Source organism: Amblyomma mixtum, chromosome 2 (genome assembly GCF_055824585.1).
Source record: "Amblyomma mixtum isolate Tamu chromosome 2, ASM5582458v1, whole genome shotgun sequence".
NCBI lineage: Eukaryota > Metazoa > Arthropoda > Arachnida > Ixodida > Ixodidae > Amblyomma > Amblyomma mixtum.
In genome coordinates this window covers 22,982,216-23,002,835 of record NC_143013.1, presented here as the reverse complement: position 1 = coordinate 23,002,835, position 20,620 = coordinate 22,982,216, and the positions used below count along the sequence as shown (strand labels likewise).

The 20,620-nt window shown below is 45.5% G+C and overlaps 2 protein-coding genes across 2 annotated transcripts; one reads left to right on the top strand and one right to left on the bottom strand.

Annotated features, from left to right (window-relative positions):
- The first annotated feature begins 2,949 nt into the window (after nucleotides 1-2,949).
- Non3 (Ribosome production factor 2-like protein Non3) lies at nucleotides 2,950-9,100 on the top strand. The gene is made up of 9 exons (XM_089570841.1): nucleotides 2,950-3,055; nucleotides 3,264-3,396; nucleotides 3,461-3,498; nucleotides 3,567-3,606; nucleotides 3,692-3,850; nucleotides 5,194-5,293; nucleotides 5,617-5,719; nucleotides 6,397-6,541; nucleotides 8,832-9,100. The coding sequence occupies exons 1-9, from the start codon at nucleotides 3,033-3,035 to the stop codon at nucleotides 9,036-9,038; spliced, it is 948 nt and encodes a 315-aa protein (XP_089426967.1). The 5' UTR covers nucleotides 2,950-3,032; the 3' UTR covers nucleotides 9,039-9,100.
- Nucleotides 9,101-14,351: 5,251 nt separating this feature from the next.
- LOC149358687 (neprilysin-3-like) lies at nucleotides 14,352-17,718 on the bottom strand. The gene is made up of 3 exons (XM_089568890.1): nucleotides 17,225-17,718; nucleotides 16,488-16,733; nucleotides 14,352-15,020 (listed from the first exon to the last, which is right to left on the bottom strand). The coding sequence occupies exons 1-3, from the start codon at nucleotides 17,698-17,700 to the stop codon at nucleotides 14,903-14,905; spliced, it is 840 nt and encodes a 279-aa protein (XP_089425016.1). The 5' UTR covers nucleotides 17,701-17,718; the 3' UTR covers nucleotides 14,352-14,902.
- Between the last annotated feature and the right edge of the window lie 2,902 nt (nucleotides 17,719-20,620).

The following is a 20,620-nucleotide window of genomic DNA, read 5'->3' as shown; positions in this document are numbered from 1 at the left end:
GCCCAAATTTGTCGGCTGGAAGCAGCAGGTTACCCGACGCAGCTACTGTCCAGTGTCGCAGAAGGAGTACTGCAAGAGCTTAGAGGCAGGAAAAAGATCAAGGCCACATCACAAGAAAGGAAGCCGTATGCAGTAATTCCATACATTAATGGCTTTTCACACAACCTCAAGAAGGTAGGCGAAAACGTTGGCGTAAAAGTGCTGATGTCAGCACCTAACAAGTTAAGGAGCATGTGTGCCAAGGTAAATAGTGAGCGAACGGGAAGGAAGCAGTGCCAAAAGAAGCACAAGAACATGCACGTGAAATGCATTAAAAACGTCGTCTATCAGATACCACTGTCATGCGGGCACACCTACATCGGCCAAACAGGGCGCTGTTTAAATGAAAGGCTGCAAGAGCATAAAAGATCTTTGAAAGGCGCCATCAGCAGTGAACTGGCAAGACATTGCCGAGAGTATGAATGTGCTCCCCAACTTGGCAACACCACAATCATATCTACCTACCCAGACCAACGGACGAGAGAAATTGAAGAAGCCATCAACATTCGGCAAAATGGTGAAGAGTGCGTCAGCATCCCTTCCATTTCACTTCGCGACAGCGAAATTGACTATCTATGTATGAATGCATAATCTCATGCCACGTGGTTTTTCGTCTATCACGCCTCCCTCTTTCTCTTTTTTTTTCCTTCCTTTTTTGCACGAACGAGTGGTATTTAACCTGTGAACGTGCAATAAAACTTGGTTGTTAGTCAGCGTCGTGTCTCTCTCTGCTTCGTCCCCGTTTGCGCTGTTTTTTCCTCAGATCGGCCATCTTGTTTGGGGCAACATAGTTATGTGGGAAAGCGCACTTGTGGAATTATGAATATCCCCTATTCTCGAGCAAACATACTGTAACAAGCAACGAAAACGGGAGTGCAAGAAAGGGATGTACACAGGACAGCGCTGGAGTAACAATTAACTAGGCCACATGGTTACCCTGTTGCACCCGAATTTTCGACCGCTTAAGCGTTACTGGTACTGTAGATGGTCATATATAATTGAAATAATCCCGTAGCTGATGCAAGAAATACAGAAAGTCAATGATAACTCAAAGTTGCCAGAAATGGTGGTATTTCATAACCTCACTGCATCAAGGCAGCGTGCGAAACATGCACATTATGTGGTACTAAGAAATGTAGGCAAATCATTGATAATGTAGTCGAGGGCTTCACATGACCAGGTAGAAAGGAAAGCAAAGGAGCTCCAAGCCGTCCGTTATTCAGTGGGAGCATTAGCAAAAAGAGAACCCTCCAAGGCAAACTTTATCAGGTTATCACACGCTTCACGAAACACATGTAGCGTACATCTCACAGAGGTCTCTCTTTTGGCTAAACCGTATTATCGCTCAAACTGAAATGTCGCACAACGGTCACATTTAGGGGCAGAATTTGCTTAATACACCGTTCGGAGGTGATACGTGCCTTCTTTTTCTGTAAACGAATAAAGAAACAAGATCGCCTACGTACGGCCCATGCCAGGACAGAGGATAATTCCACAGCGAAAGCAACCCTTTGATTCACATGTTCCTTGTGTGTGTGTGTGTGTGTGTGTGTGTGTGTGTGTGTGTGTGTGTGTGTGTGTGTGTGTGTGTGTGTGTGTGTGTGTGTGTGTGTGTGTGTGTGTGTGTGTGTGTGTGTGTGTGTGTGTGTGTGTGTGTGTGTGTGTGTGTGTGTGTGTGTGTGTGTGTGTGTGTGTGTGTGTGTGTGTGTGTGTGTGTGTGTGTGTGTGTGTGTGTGTGTGTGTGTGTGTGTGTGTGTGTGTGTGTGTGTGTGTGTGTGTGTGTGTGTGTGTGTGTGTGTGTGTGTGTGTGTGTGTGTGTGTGTGTGTGTGTGTGTGTGTGTGTGTGTGTGTGTGTGTGTGTGTGTGTGTGTGTGTGTGTGTGTGTGTGTGTGTGTGTGTGTGTGTGTGTGTGTGTGTGTGTGTGTGTGTGTGTGTGTGTGTGTGTGTGTGTGTGTGTGTGTGTGTGTGTGTGTGTGTGTGTGTGTGTGTGTGTGTGTGTGTGTGTGTGTGTGTGTGTGTGTGTGTGTGTGTGTGTGTGTGTGTGTGTGTGTGTGTGTGTGTGTGTGTGTGTGTGTGTGTGTGTGTGTGTGTGTGTGTGTGTGTGTGTGTGTGTGTGTGTGTGTGTGTGTGTGTGTGTGTGTGTGTGTGTGTGTGTGTGTGTGTGTGTGTGTGTGTGTGTGTGTGTGTGTGTGTGTGTGTGTGTGTGTGTGTGTGTGTGTGTGTGTGTGTGTGTGTGTGTGTGTGTGTGTGCGCGCGCGCGCGCGTGTGTGTGTGCGCGTGTGTGCGTGTGTGCGTGTGTGCGTGTGTGTGTGTGTGTGTGCGTGTGTGCGTGTGCGCGTGTGTGCGTGTGCGCGTGTGTGCGTGTGTGTGTGTGCGTGTGTGTGTGTGTGTGTGTGCGTGCGTGTGTGCGTGTGTGCGTGTGTGTGTGTGTGTGCGCGCGCGCGCGTGTGTGCGTGTGTGTGTGTGTGTGTGTGTGCGTGCGCGCGCGCGTGTGTGCGTGTGTGCGTGTGTGCGTGCGTGTGCGTGCGTGCGTGCGTGCGTGCGTGTGTGTGTGTGCGTGCGTGCGTGCGTGCGGGCGTGACACGAGTTGTACTAATATATGTGGTCATAAACAAATGCAACCACAAAATACGGTCCCACTGCAAGATGAGAGCACGAATGAGCCAGCTGGGCGAAGCGTAAGTATTCGCCTTCTGAGTAGCGCAACACAGACTTCGCAAAACGACATTGAAAACCGAAACCAAAAAAAACTACCTTGAACATATAAATATTTTCAATAATTAAACATTTAAATATAATTTATCAATTAATATTAGTGGATTTATTTAAATTTTAAAGAACTTTTACAGCAGGCACTTATTGCATTATTATATGCAAACCAAGCCAATCCGATCCAGTAGTTTTGTTTACGGCTAGTTCACTGTGAGTCGACCGTCATATTATAGTCATATTTGGCACGTGTATGTGCGTCCTGTGTCTGATCAATCGTTGAAATGGCTGGCATACCTGGTGTCGTGTACGTATTTTACCCATATGGGCACTTACTACGGATAGCTCATACATGTGGCATGGTTTATTGAGCTAATTTGTGCGAAGAAACCTGGAAGCGGCAGCTTTCTGTCACCTGTTTGATGCTTACTTGTGTACTCGGTTACTGATCGTGAAAGAGACGGGTACGCATTGCCGTTATTTTTATTGCTTGACACGATCTGTTTTCTCTTTAGAAAACCGAAGACGCAAAGGGGAAAGCGGTTTCTTGAAAACCGCGCGTCAAAGCTCGTTGAAAATACCAAGTCCGCAATATTCATTCGTGGGTCCAATGCCAACAACACAGTGCTGAAAGCAATGAAGGATATTGTAAGTGACGCCTTGGACTAGTTTTTGGAACATCGCTTTTACAGACTGCCGTTTTCTCTTCCAGTGCTCTATAAAAAGGCCGAACTCAGTATTTTTCAACAAGTGAGTATCATTATCCACTTGAATCTTTTGTTTTCGATGATATCATCTAACAAGTTGTCTCTCTTTAGGAAAAACGAAATGAAACCATTCGAGGATCAGACAGCGCTTGTAAGCCATATATCTTTGTTTATTTTACCTCTCTTGCTTTTAACCAGTTGCTTATCTATCTCCCATATGTAACCTTGCTTTGCAGGAGTTCATGACACAGAAAAATGACTCGTCACATTTTGTTCTCGGAACGCATTCAAAGAAGCGACCTAACAATTTGGTTCTTGGTCGGACGTACGATGGGCACCTTTTGGATATGTTTGAACTTGGAATGGAAGATTTTAAAGCACTGGCGGATTTTAAGGTAATAATATTGCATGAAGAAATAGCAAGATGACTGAATTAGAAAATTGTGCTGATGTGTAAAAGATTGTGTTGACGTGTGATCGGAAATAATGTAGAGAATACTAAGTTAAGGCAGCGCCTATTCTGCTAGCAACCAGGGAGACCACTGGCCTGAAATTCTGCTGGCATTTAGCTTTCACATGTCATTGTCCCTTAAACTAGTTATTGGTACTCTGATAGCCATCTTTCCGGAAATAAAGTGATCTCGACTTTATGTGCCACACTGCAGTGTGTGAAGAAATTTTTATCAACCAGAAATAGGTGCAGCTTGAGATCAAAGCATCTGCAACCAGTAATCTAACTAGGAAATCTTAAGATAATGTTCATGTGAGATGATTAACACGCAGCCTTATGGTTTATAACACTTAAAAACAGCCCAGCTTGGAATTTCAGCATGTTTAATCAGCTAAGTGCAGTCCACTTAGAGCCTAATCACTGCAAGAAGACAAAGCTTTAAAGGCTATACGAGGGCAAGAAACACCGGCAGGCTGGGCAGGCCAGTGAGCTCAAGACTGTGGTGCCCTTGTTGTCGACTTTGTGCAAACTGTCATTCATTGCTTCCCTCTTTCGGCTGTGTCAAGCGACATAGATTGAGATTTTATAGCTTCGTAGCCAGCATGAGCCATAGAAATAGCAAAGGAATTACTCTCGAGCTGCAACATAGCTGATCATTGGCAGGTGTTTGGTTAGTATGGTACTTCTCCCAACTTTAGCCAAAAGAAACAGGGCTGAGGGAATTGGGCCCATCAGGGGAAAAAAAATCTTCATATGTCGTTCTGAGTAGCAAATTGGAACTGATTGCCATGAGAATTTCAGCAGAGTAATTTTGCCGGCTGCCAATAGAATAGACACTGCCTTAATATTATTGTCCACACTTACGGCTGTAACAGTATGCTGCGCTAAGCTTGTACCAATATATTGCACCTGCTGTCATTAATGCCATTAGCAGCGACAGTTAAAAACAACTTGTTAACAATGGACTACACAACTTGGTGCATGCCTTTGTAATGATACTGGAGTTTGTGACCATGGCTATGCGTAATAAACGCTCCCAAAAGTATACTCACATGTGTGGCACAAATATCGGAAGCATTAAAATAACACAAACCAACATCTATTGCCCAACTTTGCACTAGTATGATATGAACTATTGAATTCAACATTTTTAAATGCTGCAGAAAGTGGATTGTAGGTGCTGTTTTGGGAGGTTTTTTTTTTGTTGTCAGCTGGAATGTGTCACATTGCAGTACAGCTTGTCTTGGATTTATGTTGTGAGGCATAATGAGGATGGATATTTTTCAGGTTCCTAAGGTGCCTGTAGGTACAAAGCCCATGCTTATTTTTGCTGGTGAGCAGTTTGAACAGAATAAAGACCTTGGACGACTGAAGAACTTCTTCATAGGTATGTGCTGTTGTGCACTGTCTTTAGAAGGCTTATTCTCTCCGAGACAACAATAGTCTTGTCTTTTCCTTTTGAATGCACACCATATCTTGTTGCCACATGAACTTTGTGAAATAGTGCCATTTTGTGTATTTTTAAATATTGTGTAATGTCGAGACATTACAATGCACTTTTTGACTGTCAGTAGGCTAAGCTCAAGCAGTTGTGAGGTGCAACTAGAAACAGTGCCTCCTTGGTTTCATAGTGCTTGTTCAACAATTGGTTATAGCACTGATATGTAGCATGCATACGTAGATGTATGTACTTATTGGCTTCCATTCCAGACTTCTTCAGAGGTGAGGTAGCTGAGGCCATCAGTCTACAAGGACTGGAGCATGTGATAATGTTCACAGCAGCTGAGGACAAGATAACGCTGAGGAGTTACAAGTAAGCTGATGTGCAGTCTGATCATTCTTTTTATGTTGCTGTATTGTTCTTGACAACAATGCTTCTGGTATGGAAGCTCCTTGATTGGTGTCTGATAACTTCATTACTAAATGGACTTGTGTCAAGCCCAAGCCCTTGATGCCCTCAACCATAGGGTACTGTCAGCAACAAATAAAACGCAAACAAGAAAACTAAGAAGGTCAGAAAAAAAAAACACCAACTTATTAAATAAGCTCCTAGGGTGGACATACAAGCGAGGTTGAATAACACTTCTGAAGAGGAGTCTTCGTGCCTTAAAAGTGAAAATAACCAGAGCTAGTATTGAGCGTCCCCTCGCTAAGAGCTTAGTATTTTGCTGCCTGTGCTTCACTTGTGTTGTTTGCATTTCATTTCTTGCTGATAGTACATGCTCAGGATTGAGGTCTAGTTGCTGCAAGCTCAAAAGTGCACAGCATCAATAACCAGTGGTTTGGGTAAAACTGGAAATACAGGAGTTGGAAATGGGGAAGTGGAGTGTCCTGTCTCTGTCCTTGAGAATGAGTACGAAGAGCACAAGCATTAACAGTGGTCATGCAAAGGATGAAAAATAGCCTGTTTTTTCTGTAAACACTGTGGGCTGAATTAATATGTGGGGATGGAGGCTGCTTGTATAACTGCTTCGCATGCTATGCATGCAGGGTTTTGATGAAAAAGTCTGGAACCAAGACTCCACGTGTGGAACTGGAGGAGATTGGGCCTCATGCGGACTTCACCCTCAGAAGAACCAAGATTGCATCTGATGACCTCTTTAAAGCGGCAAGAAGGCAGCCCAAGCAGAACAAGGTATAACTGCTCCAAGACCACACATTGCTTCTTTGCTATGACACTGCTGAGTGCAGTCCAGTTTTGTCAGTGCATGAGGCTTCCATTTCTGATGGGTTAATGTTTTCAGCTTTATAAGGGTATCATGGGAGTAAAACTAGTTTTGTTCTGTTGTAGAAATGGTAGAAGGCTCATTGATGAACTCATTATAAAATGGAGGCATGGTCTGAAGGATTGCTGCTTGAGCCACCATTTATAACATTTGCCGCCGCGGTGGCTCAGTGGTTATGGTGCTCGGCTGCTGACCCGAAAGACGTGGGTTCGATCCCGGCCGCAGCGGTTGAATTTCTTTGCAGGAGAAATTCTAGAGGCTCGTGTACTGTGCCATGTCACTGCACGTTAAAGAATCCCAGGTGGTCGAAATTTCCGGAGCCCTCCACTACGGCGTCTCTCATAGTCTTAGTCGCTTTGGGACGTTAAACCCCATAAACCAACCAACCATTTATAACATTCAAACTTGGAAGAAGAAAAAAAAGTGGTGCTGTGTATTTCGGGGCCAATTTTTTAATAATTTACTGTTCAGCTTTTAAATTCCTGATGTGTGGCAGCCGCACTGGTTAGTAGCTTTTATGCGAGATGTGGTTAAATTGCTGGTAGGCAAGCTCAGTTTTTAGCTTCATTCTATACAGTAAAACTTCACTGACATATTTCTGACTCATGCACTCAAAGTCCTGGGCAATAAAAAAGTTGCTGGCGGTTTAGCATTCCTGAGCAGGAAATATTGTGTGAAAGCACATTTTTGCTGGTGGACATCAGCGCCAGGTACCTGAAAGTGCAATTAAATGTCCACTAACCCAGGAAGCCGGTTATGCGCCTTTCCTTTCCTCAAAATCAGCCTCAAAAATCCTCAAAAATAGTCTAGAACGTAAACCCTAACGCCAGTCAACCAAGTGAACACTGGCAGCCTACTGCTTTTTTCGTTTCTGCCAAAACGTTGTCAACGCAAACGCAGGCAACACACATCTCTCTTTCGCTACAGCCATATAGCTCAAAGTGCGATTGGTGTCTCCACTGCCGTAGGGGGCTAATTATGTGCCACACACACAGCGCGAGTGTGTGGCAGTTCGCACGAGGTGGCGTTATAGGCTGCGGCGATAGCTTAGTGCTCTCATGCAGTGACCATAGAAGCTGATCTGTGCCAGTGTCGCTGCACGTTTAGTAGCGGTCACATGCGCCTCAAAATCAATGCTTCAGACGACGTGCCAGAAATGCAGTTGCTCAGATTCTTCAAATACGTTTTGTGAGTCTTCGCTTAGAGCCACCGCCACACTCAATGCCTCTACTAGGTCAGTGCCCAGTGCACTGAAATAAAACATTACCATGATGCTCGCCTGTGGCACAAAAGCGAGACTTGAGTACGCCCTAGCCGGCAGCAGACGTCTTGCTACTACATGCCGCCCACTGGCACGCCGAGCAACATCGGATTGTTACACGCCACTTTGCTCGGTGTCGCTAGGCCTAACGTGCTCTGCAATGAAGTTTTGGAACTATCTGCCGCTTTTCATAAAATGTTTTAGGGTTTCACTGGTTTTCATTGACACGATAGCTTCACACTGAAATGAATGCTTCTGTTATGCCATCATCAGCGAAGCGAGCAAAAAAGCCAAAAGCCGCCTTGCAGCAGCGACCGCGGTTCGGAAGTACAGAGTCCGCGCCGAGTCCACGTCCTCTGCAAAATCGTCGCAAGCAGACTTGCGCCACATCACATCATTACACGCACATGTCCGATTAATTCCAATTCTGCTGGGAATGTCAGCTGCGATGTTGAAAATTCAAACTGTCTTTGGCTGCCATTTTTGGTGTAACCTGTGCCAAAAAAGTCGTTTAGTCGGAAAAATTCCATTGAAGCAGAACCTTGCTTCGAAAATGGTTCGTTGCGGAGGGAAGTAATTGCATTGCCTTGAATGGTTCGCTGGCAGGGAGTGTGTGTGTGTGTGTGTGTGTGTGTGTGTGTGTGTGTGTGTGTGTGTGTGTGCGTGTGTGCGTGTGTGCGTGTGTGGGAATCACAGATACTTCGTTGTGGGGGAAATTTCGCTGTTGCAGCGTTCATTTTAGCGGGGGTTTAACTGTATGACCACAGTTTTTTTTTTTTTTCTATGGATACAGAAACACTCCTTAATGCACATGTCAAGAATGCAAGCAGCACCATGTCAAATATTCTACTGTCTCATTAGTGCTACAGACACGTCTCTTTAACTTGCTAATTGCTGGCTTGTTTATGGACGTGTGTGTTTTCTCTGCTTTGCCTCAGGTCAAAAAGAAGAAGAACATTGAGAAGACACCTCTGGGTGCCACTATGGGACGTATCCACATGGAAAAGCAAGACTTTGGCAAACTGCAAACGAGGAAGCTCAAAGGCCTCAAGAAGACACCAGAAGAAAAGAAGGCAGCCAGAGCTGCGAAAAAGGCTGCAGCACGAGCTGCCAATCAAGATGTGGAGATGTCTGCTGAAACGTGATCTGCACGTTTCTTTCATACTATTGTTCTGTACATACATGGATAAAGTGGTTAGAAACCTCATTTGGATACTGAAAGAGGAGAACATCCAACCCTTGTGGAGTATGGGATACAAATTGTAAATATGTTGGTAAAGTAGCTAAGAACTTGATCGTTTGGTTACTGAAGAACTTCCAAACCTCACAGGATGTGGAGTACTAATTTCACTTCACCTAAAACGCAGCATTAGAGCAGGCTAAATTATCTTCAATGCACAGCCTAAGCCAATACCTAATGTCACCAAAAAGTTATTTATGGTTGCAGCCATGCCTTTTTGTGGAAAAAAATGAATGCTGTGCAAAAATGACAACAGTGTGACCTTCTTTACTTATCCACATAAGCTTTTTCTTGCAGAATATCTGGCGAAGTTTTCGCTATTGTTTATGTGGAAGTTTATTTCTGTGTGCTCCTTGTGTATCTGCATGCAGCGATGCCACACTGTTCCAAATTGACTGCTTTGGAATTGGACGGTGGCGTCTAATGGTTATTCAGCTGGACGCGACCATATAAAACAACACAAGCAGCACACGCATTGAGATTAGGCCGATCGGTGTCCTTCATACGCCCTTCAAATCTGCCCTTTCATAAGCACGATGCAAACGGGCAGCTTAATTAGGCCTAGCGTGAGTGAAGTGATCAGAGCTTGATCTTAACTAGAAGGAAAATATCAATTATTCCTACAATTTTCACTTAGATATAGCACTTTCTGTGCATATTGTGCATCGCATCTAATAAATGCCATCGTTGTTAGACAGTGACGGGCGAGAGCTTGTGGAGAGTCTGCGCCAACACCGCGTGCAGGTGTGGCGGCGACGCATAGAAAGCATTCCATTCTATGCAGCCTTTAGTCTAAATGTAGCGCTTCCGAAGTTTCTGGGCCAAATAAATAGCAAGGAGTTTTGGAAAGAGAGGCTACCTCTTGAGAACTTCACAGGCAGCGGTCTCCGCTTGCATGACAACTAAAGTTATCACAAGGCTCTGATCCGCTCGTCTAATTTAGTCTAAGAGCCATGCAGTTGTGCAGGGCTGGCAAAGGTGTCGGTCTATAGCAACTATGTAATGTTCGTCTTTCTTCGAATGAGTGAGTGAATTGTGCATGTAGCTCAGGAGATCTGACAAACACACTCTAGCGCAGATAAGATTGCGTTGCTTCCTGCAGTATGGTTGAGGGGGGATAAGATCACTTCTTTTACTGCCCAATATAAAAAATAGCTCATATTTCTCTGTTTCAATAACTGGGGGAGGTTGCAGGAAAGGACAAGTGCTGACAGCACATTAGTGTCTCCCTCCACTTCGCGTTCATTCGGCAGGATTGCAACATACCTAACATGGGCAGCCTCGCACTAGACAGCGATGCTCAGCTCACACGAGGTATTTCATGCTTTCTGTTGCATTGATTTAATGGCCATCTTTTCTACATGTGCAGAATATTTTGTGCGGAAAATATACATGCGCGGTGAAGACTGCAGTTGTGCAGCAAGTTCTCGCACTCGAGTTTGTGGCACCTGAGGCTTCGTTACAGCTGAGTACAGCATACATGAAGGTTCGTTCTATCCATGAGCGTTTGTCATAAAAAGCACAACAAGAGCGTCTGTGTGCGTGGACCCTTTAAAAAAAAAATGACGCTGTATGTTGTGTAGGGTTAGTGCAGCCGTGCTGCCTGAAGAACTGTCAAAGACAATGCTTCAACCACTAGAGAGACTAATGAAAACTGGCTTTGCCCACAAGGTTGGGGGGAGTTAGTTGCCTCTGAGTAAGGCAGGCACACGTCTGCAAGGAAATGTGATAGAACTGGCTTTGCATAAATAAATAGCTGGGAGAGTTTTAATATCAAAATTTAACATCTTTTAAGCTTTGTAAGGAAGACTGGAGAGCCACATAGCAGCATATCTGAACTACTACGCTCATGAATATATGCAAAATATGTGCTTTTCAAGCAAACACTGAGATTTCATGAATGTGTCATCTTCAGTCGTACAACATTAAACTGATAGAGCTTTAATTTTTGGTCAAATTATTTTTACTGTGTGCTCCAAAGTGCTTCAAATTAGTGTTTCATTGCTTGGAAGTGCTACAAATTTGAAATTTTAATTGTAGTGCTCCTAGATCAGGCTTTCACTGCTCCAAAGTGCTCCAAATTGAAATTTGCCAGCAGCGTCACTGTGCATAGTAAATGCTAGTTGAAACACCTTTTGCAAGCTAAATTTTAGTCTTACTGTGTCCAGTAGTTTTAATTCACTTGTTCGGTTCAAGTGAGCAGAAATCTCAACTCGTTGCACAGCTCATAGAGTAGTGAAAACGGAGCAGTGTAGCAACACGTTATGTTACAAGGCACGTTGAGCAAGTTTTGCCTCCTGGCTATAGCTTTTTTATTAGACAAACTTCGGGGTGCCCTCTTCTAGGAGCACATCACTTTTGGCATAGACACTACCAATGGCAGTGCGCTTCTACAAATGGCGCGTTGGTCTGCACGCTGCCATAGAAAAATGGGTGGCTATATTGCCTTGCATGTCTTATGGCTTAGACTCCATGGTAGAGAGAGAGCAGGCAGATGGTTTCTTGACACACACAAAGTGAACAAGGGATAGGGAAGCCTCAGGATGCTTGACAACGTTTTGGCTAAAGGACTTGTCTTCGTCTGGGCAAAGCGTACATCATTGGCATGGTTTATATAGGGCCTTCACTCAGAGGAGGAGGTCGTGGTGTGGGAAAGGAGGGTGTGACGTGGGAAGGGTGTTTATGTGCGGAGTGTGAACTTGAAAATCTTGTCCAGGCAGGATGGCTGTTAAAAAGAATTGACCGGTTGACCTGCAGAACTGTCATAAAGAATGCACCAGCTCAGCAGAAAGGAATCTGATGGTGTGGAGCATGGAGGGATAGCAACCCTGGGCTTGAAAGGATGCGTGTCCAGCTGTGACAGGTGGCATGGTATGACTGGCTGAGTTGACCTGGAAAAAGTATGTTAAGGAACTGAGCAGCTCGACAGAATGAAATACCGAGAAAAAGGAAAGAGTGAAAATGGTGGGTGGGTGCAGAGAAAGCGCAAAAGGAAGGCGGCGAGGGGAAGGTGCAGAAACCAAGGGTTCCTGAAAAATGATAGCAAGAGTTGCAGGGCATAAGGTAAGAGTACTAGACTGATAATTAAAGAAAAAGGGGGGGGGGGGGGGGGGTAATTGCAGAGGGAAAGGAGGTTTGGTTGAGGCAGAGGGGTAGGGTGAAATAAAGAAGAGTGATATGATGAAGGAACGTTTGTGGTGCACATGCTCTGCATGCGACAAACACGACAGCTATACCGTGCACCACAATCATTCTGTAATAGATTCTGTAATGTAATGTAATAGTGTAATGTAATGTAATGTAATAGCATTCTGTAATGCAAGAGGTAATAGCATGCCAAGATTACTCCAGTAACGGTAACAAGAGTGTGTCGTTGCTATATAAAAAAGGGGGTTAATATCAAAAAGTGGTGCGCTTCTAGGAAAGAGGATATCTAGAATTTTATTTGTTTAGCATATTTCATTGAATAATATTGAATAATTACTCCCTTGTATAATATAGATATTATTCACCCAGGGGCAAAACATATTGAACCCCACTCGTAAGTCGTGACTAATGCATATGCCGATATGCTTTCATTCTCAGAGACCAAGGAGCTCATCAGCCTGACTACGCCCACTGTAGGGCAAAGGCCTCTCCCATGTCTCTCCAATTAACCCTGTCCTTTGCCAGCTGCGGTCATCACCATATCCCTGCAAATTTCTTAATCTCATCCGCCCACCTAACTTTCTGCCGCCCCCTGCCACGCTTGCCTTCTCTCGGAATCCACTCTGTTACCTAAGGACCAGCGACTGTCTTCACATTACATGCCCTGCGCAAGCCCATTTCTTCCTCTTGATTTCGACTCTGATGTCATTAACCCGCGCTCGTTCCCTCACCCACTTTCCCCACTTCTCTCATTTTTGCCCAAAAGCATTATGTAGGGGTATGGCAACACAGTGTAACTTGTGATAAGCTTCACATTGATGCATAGCTAGATAAGAACAGCATGCACAAACATGACGTTTGCTCAAGCATGGAGCGAAACTGTTTCATGTGGACAGTTGCCCACAACTTGTGGAAGTTATGTGAACTGATAGCAACATAGTTGCTGGAATGCTTAGCTGTAGTAATCATGCAACCGAGAATGATGGTGAGAGAAACACTTGCAAGTGCTGACCTTTTAACATGTATTGAGCACTTTCACAGCATTTAATATCACGATAATATATACACACACAAGCAAAACCGATACAAAACATATATGAATAGTGGAATTTTTGCAATATATTCTTTCTCTGCAGAATTTGTCTGCCAGCTTCTGCTGCAGAAATATTACAATTCTTTCATCGCTAAGAGACATGGCAATATGGAGCACACATTTTTCGAACAAGTTGGTTATGCTCCACAGGGCTCCGCCACTCTACTGTGGCTGGTCTGATGCTAGAAGCCAAGTTTGGTGATAAGTTTACATGTGAAATCATTAATTATAATAGGCTTCTAAAGCCTCAGCTTTCTCGTCTCAGAAGCGAAAAGCAATTCTGTTGGAAGCACATGTCAGGTGCTGTTTATTTATTTATTTATTCATTTATTTATTTCGTTACTATCAGGGCCGTTGAGGCGTTACAGGTAGGAGTGGTAAGTATGCTTATACGAATAAAATACAATAAGGAGAGTAGTTAACATAGGTGATGAAGAAGAGCAGATCTAAAAACTTCTGGTTCAGAGATGGAGACGATGCTGGCGGGCAGGTGGTTCCAGTCTAAGCTGGTCTTGGGCAGGAAAGAATAAAAATACTGGTTAGTTCTGCAACCTGGAACACTCACTTTGAGTCGGTGATCAATGCGAGATGATACATAACTTGGAACAGCGAAAAGACTTTGTTTTAGCAATTGATTTGTGTAATATATATTTTGGAAAGTGAAAAGTCTAGAAAGATGACGCCGGAGTGAAAGATCTGGAAGGTCTAGAGTTCTCTTCATGAGTGTGACGCTAGAGAAACGCGAGTAGTTAGACAAAATAAAACGGGCTGAACGATTCTGAATTGATTCTAAAGTGTTCATCAGTGACTTAATGTTAGGGTCCCATACAGAAGACGCATATTTTACAGCGGTTGTGACCGAAGCAGTTTTATTTCTTAGAGGTGCATCATATGATACTGGCTATGATACTGGCTAACATGCATTGTTCAACACCGGTGCCACCTCTGTTTCTTATAATGGCAGATAACGAGTTAGATGGTTAGCAGATTCCAGCTAACCAATAGTCTCTATACAAGCTCGGCATTATTTTTACAATAATGAACTTTTGGCATTTTCCCGCATAAAGATGCCAATGCACTATCAAGAACATGCAGCTACTGTACTTCTTTGAGTTGATGCATCAGTATAAATTGTTGAAGCAACATATGAACAAATATCTCTGAAATTCTGTGCATCCATTCCAAGCGGCTATCAATTGTCCAGTTCTGTATCAAAGGAGAAACTCGCACAAAGGGCGAAGTTAATTGCCTGTCATTTCTTACCAGGCACCTGCACAAAATAGCACTGTTCAGGGACGCAGATGACGTGTGGACGCAGTATGCAATACCGGCACTGTGAGAAAACATGCAGATTTGACATGGCCTCTGATTCCCCTCTAACAAAATCCATCCTCAAATACTCATGGAAACAGTGAAGTGTTATCAGAAGCACGTGCGTAAGGCATTGTCTATGTGTAGGTGTAGGTGAGGAGTATGTACATATTCGGTCTTAATTAGAGCCACCACACTTTCGCTGCCGTTATTGTGTCTCAGTTGAAGTAGGGACACTTGACTGAAGGGTTCATCCTGGAGCCCGGCTTGCAGTTGAAGGCCTCAGCATAGGGCTCAAAGTGCATGGCCGCTTTGTTGCAATCGCCACCAAAGGACCTGTTGGCATTTGCAGAAAAAAACGAAAATTTAGTGAGACTTCTAAATCTCATGTTACTGCTTTTAAACATCCTTGGATCACCATGCTCTTTATGCTAGTAATTATAGGCAAGTGCTCTAGAGCAGCGAAAGTGACTGAAAAGGTACTCAGCCTAAGTATTGTAGACTTGTTCACTAGTAAGTGTGCCTATCATAGCAGCATTGTGTGTTTTGATGTTGACTGAGTCTCGTGACAAGCAGACCGTGAGCATGTTGTTCACGGGGACTGAACTCTGAATTCGTGGCTTACAGTAAGACATGAACATGTCCACACTGTTGAGCTGAAGACACGGCATCACGAACCGGAAAAAAAAGACGAGCCCTTGGAAGCAGCATTGTTAAGGCTAGCAACCAATAATTAGACAACGTGTTAGTTTCTGTTGAGTTTACAAATAGAGGTTTGACATTTCGGTTTAAACTGAGAAATGTATGCCAAATTCAATTTTCGAAATTCGGTTTTAACCAAAAACAGTCAGTGTCCTTGACATGCACGCCGCAGCTAGCAGTTTGTCACTTAAGAATTATTCAGTCAAAGAAGCAAAATAACATAGTATAGAAACCAGCACCATGATAATATGGTATACTGTTGAAAGTAGTGCAGTTGTACGTTTTGAGACATTGCTCCGCTACCTTGCACACCACTGTGATTGGAAGGCTCCACCTTGTCGTCTGTTAGTGTAAGGTTATTGACTGATAGTAGACGCTCAAAACCATGCATAAACATCGCAAAAATGTGGTGTTCTGTCTACCACGATGATTAATCAGCAATTCCGTCGCTACCATGCATAACCGTGATGAAAAATCGTCTTCTGGCTGCCGTCATGGTTATGCAGCAGTTGTCATCATCATGGGGACCATTTTCCCGGTTTCTCGCTCAGCCTAGCACAACGCCTAGGTAACACATGGCAACACACCTTTTATAAATAATTTCCACTTGCGTTTTTGTGTAAAGGTTACGTCACTTAACTTCCGTTACTTTTGATATTAGTGATACAAATTCCTTCTACAAGCACAGATTAAGTGCTCTACCAGTAATTAATGACCTTTTGTTAAAATTTTAAAGAAAATAAAAACAAGATCTCCAACCATTATTTATAAAACATGTTATGAGGGCATGCCTGCAATTTTGTCATCATTGCAGACAGTGTAAAAGATGAGCATCTTTATCTACCCATGTTTGTTCTTCAGATGATACAGACGGGTCAGGAATGAACAAAACTGAAAATAAATTAAGAATCAGTGCACTTAAGCACTGTAGTTCACTGCAACACTGTGTTCCGAGTGAACCATCCGCAGTCGCAGAATTGGCATCCCTCAAGAAGGCTTAAGGATGGTTTGCCTGAAACAACGTAGTGTCATCTACTGCTCACAGCCAAACTCTCCATGTCTGTAATAAGGTCATGCGATATAAAAGGAGGTCCCGCGTACCTGATGGTATTGGGCAGGCGACAGAGCGTGAAGCAGGCAGTTATGAAGAACACCTGCTGCTCGGTGTATTCGCTCATGATGCGCCTGTGGAGGAGGTCCTGCACCACGTCGTTGGCTTCGTCATCGTGCAGGTCCTTAGGGTCTTTTGGCTTGCGCTGACGCTGATGCTGGAAGGCTGCATGGGTTGCCTCGAGCGCCGGAATTTCCGGAAAGGGGCTATCAAAGGCCGGAGCTACACAGGCCGCCCTGCACATTTGGGGGGTGAACTGAATACACAAAAACTCCCCACTTCCCTCCATCCATGCATGAGCGCAAGACCCAGAAGAAAAGTTTAAACTTTATTTAATAACAAAGATTAAAACCTTCCCGGGGGACGGCTTCTTATTCCAACAGCCCTGTGGCCTTCCCCTCCAGCCTAACCTGGTCAATCAGGTCAATCAGCTTGTGCTGGTCACCGGCTCGTGAGCCAGAAGGGCGCTCTCCAAGTGGTTCGGGTGGGTGTGCGAATGGGCGGGACACAGATGTAATGTGAGCATTCCCACATGTATAGTGATGTTGGGAGGTGTACTGGCTCCGCAAGTGGTACAGTACAAAGGGAAGAAAGTAATATTTCTACGCCAAGCGTGATGCTAGCGGCCATGACTGTGGGAAGCGAAAAAAGACCAAAGGATTTGCGCCGTTGTGTCTCTGGACAAAGGCGAAATCGCGTCGAGAGACATCGTCGCAGAAAGACTTGCCTCTTTTGCGCGGCCTCCTTCCACTGTGGGGAAGCCCATGTGTCGGGCAAGACGTTCCCTTCGGGGTCGATCTTGAGTCCGCCGCTGTCCAGGGCGCGCAATAGCTGGCGGGCGAAGGAGAAGCCCAGACCGCCATAGAGCACGGCCGGTGTGGCTTGCACTGCCCTCAGGATGCCGTGCAGGGCGGCCACTGAGATAAGCACGCGGTTTTGCAGGTAGTCGTAGTCGAAGTAGGGCAGCACGTAATTGGGCGGCATGTCCGGGTCCTTCCGGAAGCTCGGTACGTCGTACAGGACGCGTAGGCTTTTCTGGGCATCGACCCAGTGCTCGATGAAGAGGGACGTGTTTGCCGTGAGACTCGAGGCGAAGTTCGCATACAGCTCGTTGAGTCGCTCGTTGGACAAGATGGACTCCGGCGGCCAGAGTACGGTGCGCGTTTTGTTGAGCTTCTTGAGCGCCACCTGCCTCGTGTCCATGTCTCCCCACACGAGCGAGCCAACCTTGTCGCGGGCGGCCTGCGCGTTGACAAGCATGTGCTATTCGCAGCCACCACGCGTATGTGAAAAGAAAAGCTGACAAATCTAGCAGGCCGCTACCACTAATGAACATTCCAACACGTCGGTTCGGCCTAACGGCCGCAGTAACGACGCGTTCACTTTGCCATATCGTTGACTTCTCTACAGCTCTGCGAGAATTTATGGCATGCGACTAAAAACCGTTTCCTACTGTGAAAATAAAGTACAGGCTTCTACAGAGGTTTTCGGAGCCCAGAAGACATGGAAAAGCTTAATTTCCTCGCGGCATGGAGGTGGGGTTTGGTTTGGTTTATTGGGGTTTAACGTCCCAAAGCGACTGAGGCTATGAGAGACGCCGTAGTGAAGGGCTCCGGAAATTTTGACCACCTGGGGTTCTTTAACGTGCACTGACATCGCACAGCACACGGGCCTCTAGAATTTCGCCTTCATCGAAATTCAGCTGCCGCGGCCGGGATCGAACCCGCGTCTTTCGGGTCAGCAGCCGAGCACTGTAACCACTGAGCCACCGCGGCGGGGGAGGTGGGGTTGGAGCGCACGGCACATCTTTCAATTCGTGGCCGCATGCGTGAACTGCCGACTGCATACATGCGTGCGTAAACTGTTGGCGACCGCTTACAGGTTTATCTATTTGGAATGCTCGGTTTTCCAATGTATGCAGGCTTTGGCTCGGCCTGGTGAAATGTTTGTAAGAGGGTTTTTGATCCAACTTGCTTTGATGTAGCTTTTTTTTTTAATTCATGCGCTCTTCCGCAGCCTCAAGTTCTATAAAGCTTTCACTGGCAGTCAGTCTTCATCTGTTGTGCGCGAAAAGTTAAAAATAGTCATGTTTCCGTAGGCAGCGATGTGTTGCTGCATCGGCGCGGCAGGAGGCGTCCTCTATCTTGGTAGGGCCAGTCGATCTTGTCAGTGGTCTTGTGTTTATACGACAATGGTCATGTCAATTTACGCATGCGAAGCCACGTGCAACGCAAAATCAAAGTACGTATAGTACCTTGCAGACGTTGCTGAATACGTCATCGACGAGACGTCGCATGCGGTTCGTGAAGCGGGGGAAGACATAGAGGGCAGGCACCAGCGGTCCGTACGCGTCCTCCACCTCAGTGGCGCAGAACACGTGTCTATGCTCGGCGGCCTTGGTTTGGTCTGCATACTTGGCCGCCAACAGGTCCCGGTCGGCCAGGGCAGCGAATATCTGCGGTAGGGGCGTATCAGTGTATTCACTTAAGACAGTAGTGTATTCTGCTGACTTACTCTCAATCGAAGGAAGAAAGCGAGCATCGATTTCTTACCAGCCGAGCAGTGTCGTAGCTAGGTGCCACACGGCCACAGACGGCTCGGTGGTGGGTGTACTTGCCTTTACCGTTCATAGCGGTAGGGGTGTCTTTAAGTCAGCTAAAAGGAAGACTAATGTTCTCAGTGCGTGGGACACGCGTGTATAGAAACTGCTCATTGTACCATGTGGACGAACTACGCAACCTTGAATCTGTGCCAGGGTCATCGAACTTTCTCCTACAATTAATGCAATGCTGGCCAAACCTCAACCCATAACTTAGAAGTCGAACATTGCCCCTGCCGGCCACTATGCCTAAACGACTGGTTAAGGTATCTGAAAAGAGTTAATGAAGGTTACCTTAGTAATCTGCAATTCGCTAGTGATGCCTTGCTAAGTCACTCAGGGGATGATTTACAAGCATGATCAATGACTTAGGCAGAGCAGAATGCTGGGCCTAAAAATTAATATGCAGAAAACCTAAGTAATGTTCAACAGTTTTGCAAAAGAACAGCAATTTATAATTGCTAGCGATGCTTTGGAAATGGTTAGCGTATACGTCTCCTTAGAGCCGGTAGTAACCGTCAGATCCGGATCACCAAAGGGAAAGAACTAAAATAAAAATGGGACGGAGCGCATTTGGCCGGTTCTCTCAGATCATGGCGGCAGTTTACCAATATTCCTCAAAAGAACAGTATGTGACAGTTGTATCTTACCGGTACTCACCTATGGGGGCTGAAACGTGGAGGCTAACTGAAAGGGTTCAACTTAAGGGTAACGGACCAAGTGAATGCAAGCTTAGCCTGAGGCGGCAGAAAGAGGTGGAAGGATGAGATAAAGAAGCTTGCTGGGATAAGGTTGCCGCAGCTGGCACAGGACAGGGTTGATTGGAGAGGTATGAGAGAGGTCTTTGTCCTGCTGTGGGTGTAGCCCGGCTGATGATGATGATGAAGGTATCTGAGTGAGTTGTTTCGCATTTGGTTCAAATTGTGCCCATTTCCTGATAAAAATAAATGTGCCGCTACCTGGTGGACATCACTGGAAACACGGACGCAGCGGCCACATTTTCGTTAAAGGCAAAGTGCGATAGGTTTGAGCACGTGGCGCTTACACTTTTTAACCTTCAAGGCTTTGATAAGCTTGAAAAGAAAAGCTACGCAAAAAGTGCGTGTGCTAAGCTTGATGACGACGTTGATAACATGTCCATGGCGCCATCAGCTTGTGAACCTCTTCCCTGTCCTGCCACGGATGCATTTGTAAGGCTCCTCGACACTGCCGATTGCCTTTTAAAAGCTACGTGCTGGCAAACCGTGCCTGCGGTGCACAATGGACGAGATAACAGTGCGGTTTGTTCACTATAGCGGGCGCGCCACTGACCTGAATGAAGAACCATGAGAGGTGGCGCAACAGCACGGTGGTGTTGTGCACGGCGAACAGTCTGTCTACCGCAACGAGCAGTGCCATATCCGTGACCGTGAGGGTGTCGGCTGGCGCGAAGCCGTCAGCACGTGCGGAGCCGTTCGTCGCTTCCTTCATGGAACCAGTGTTCGCGCTCAGCTGCTCAATCCAACGGCTCGCCGGCAACGCCGG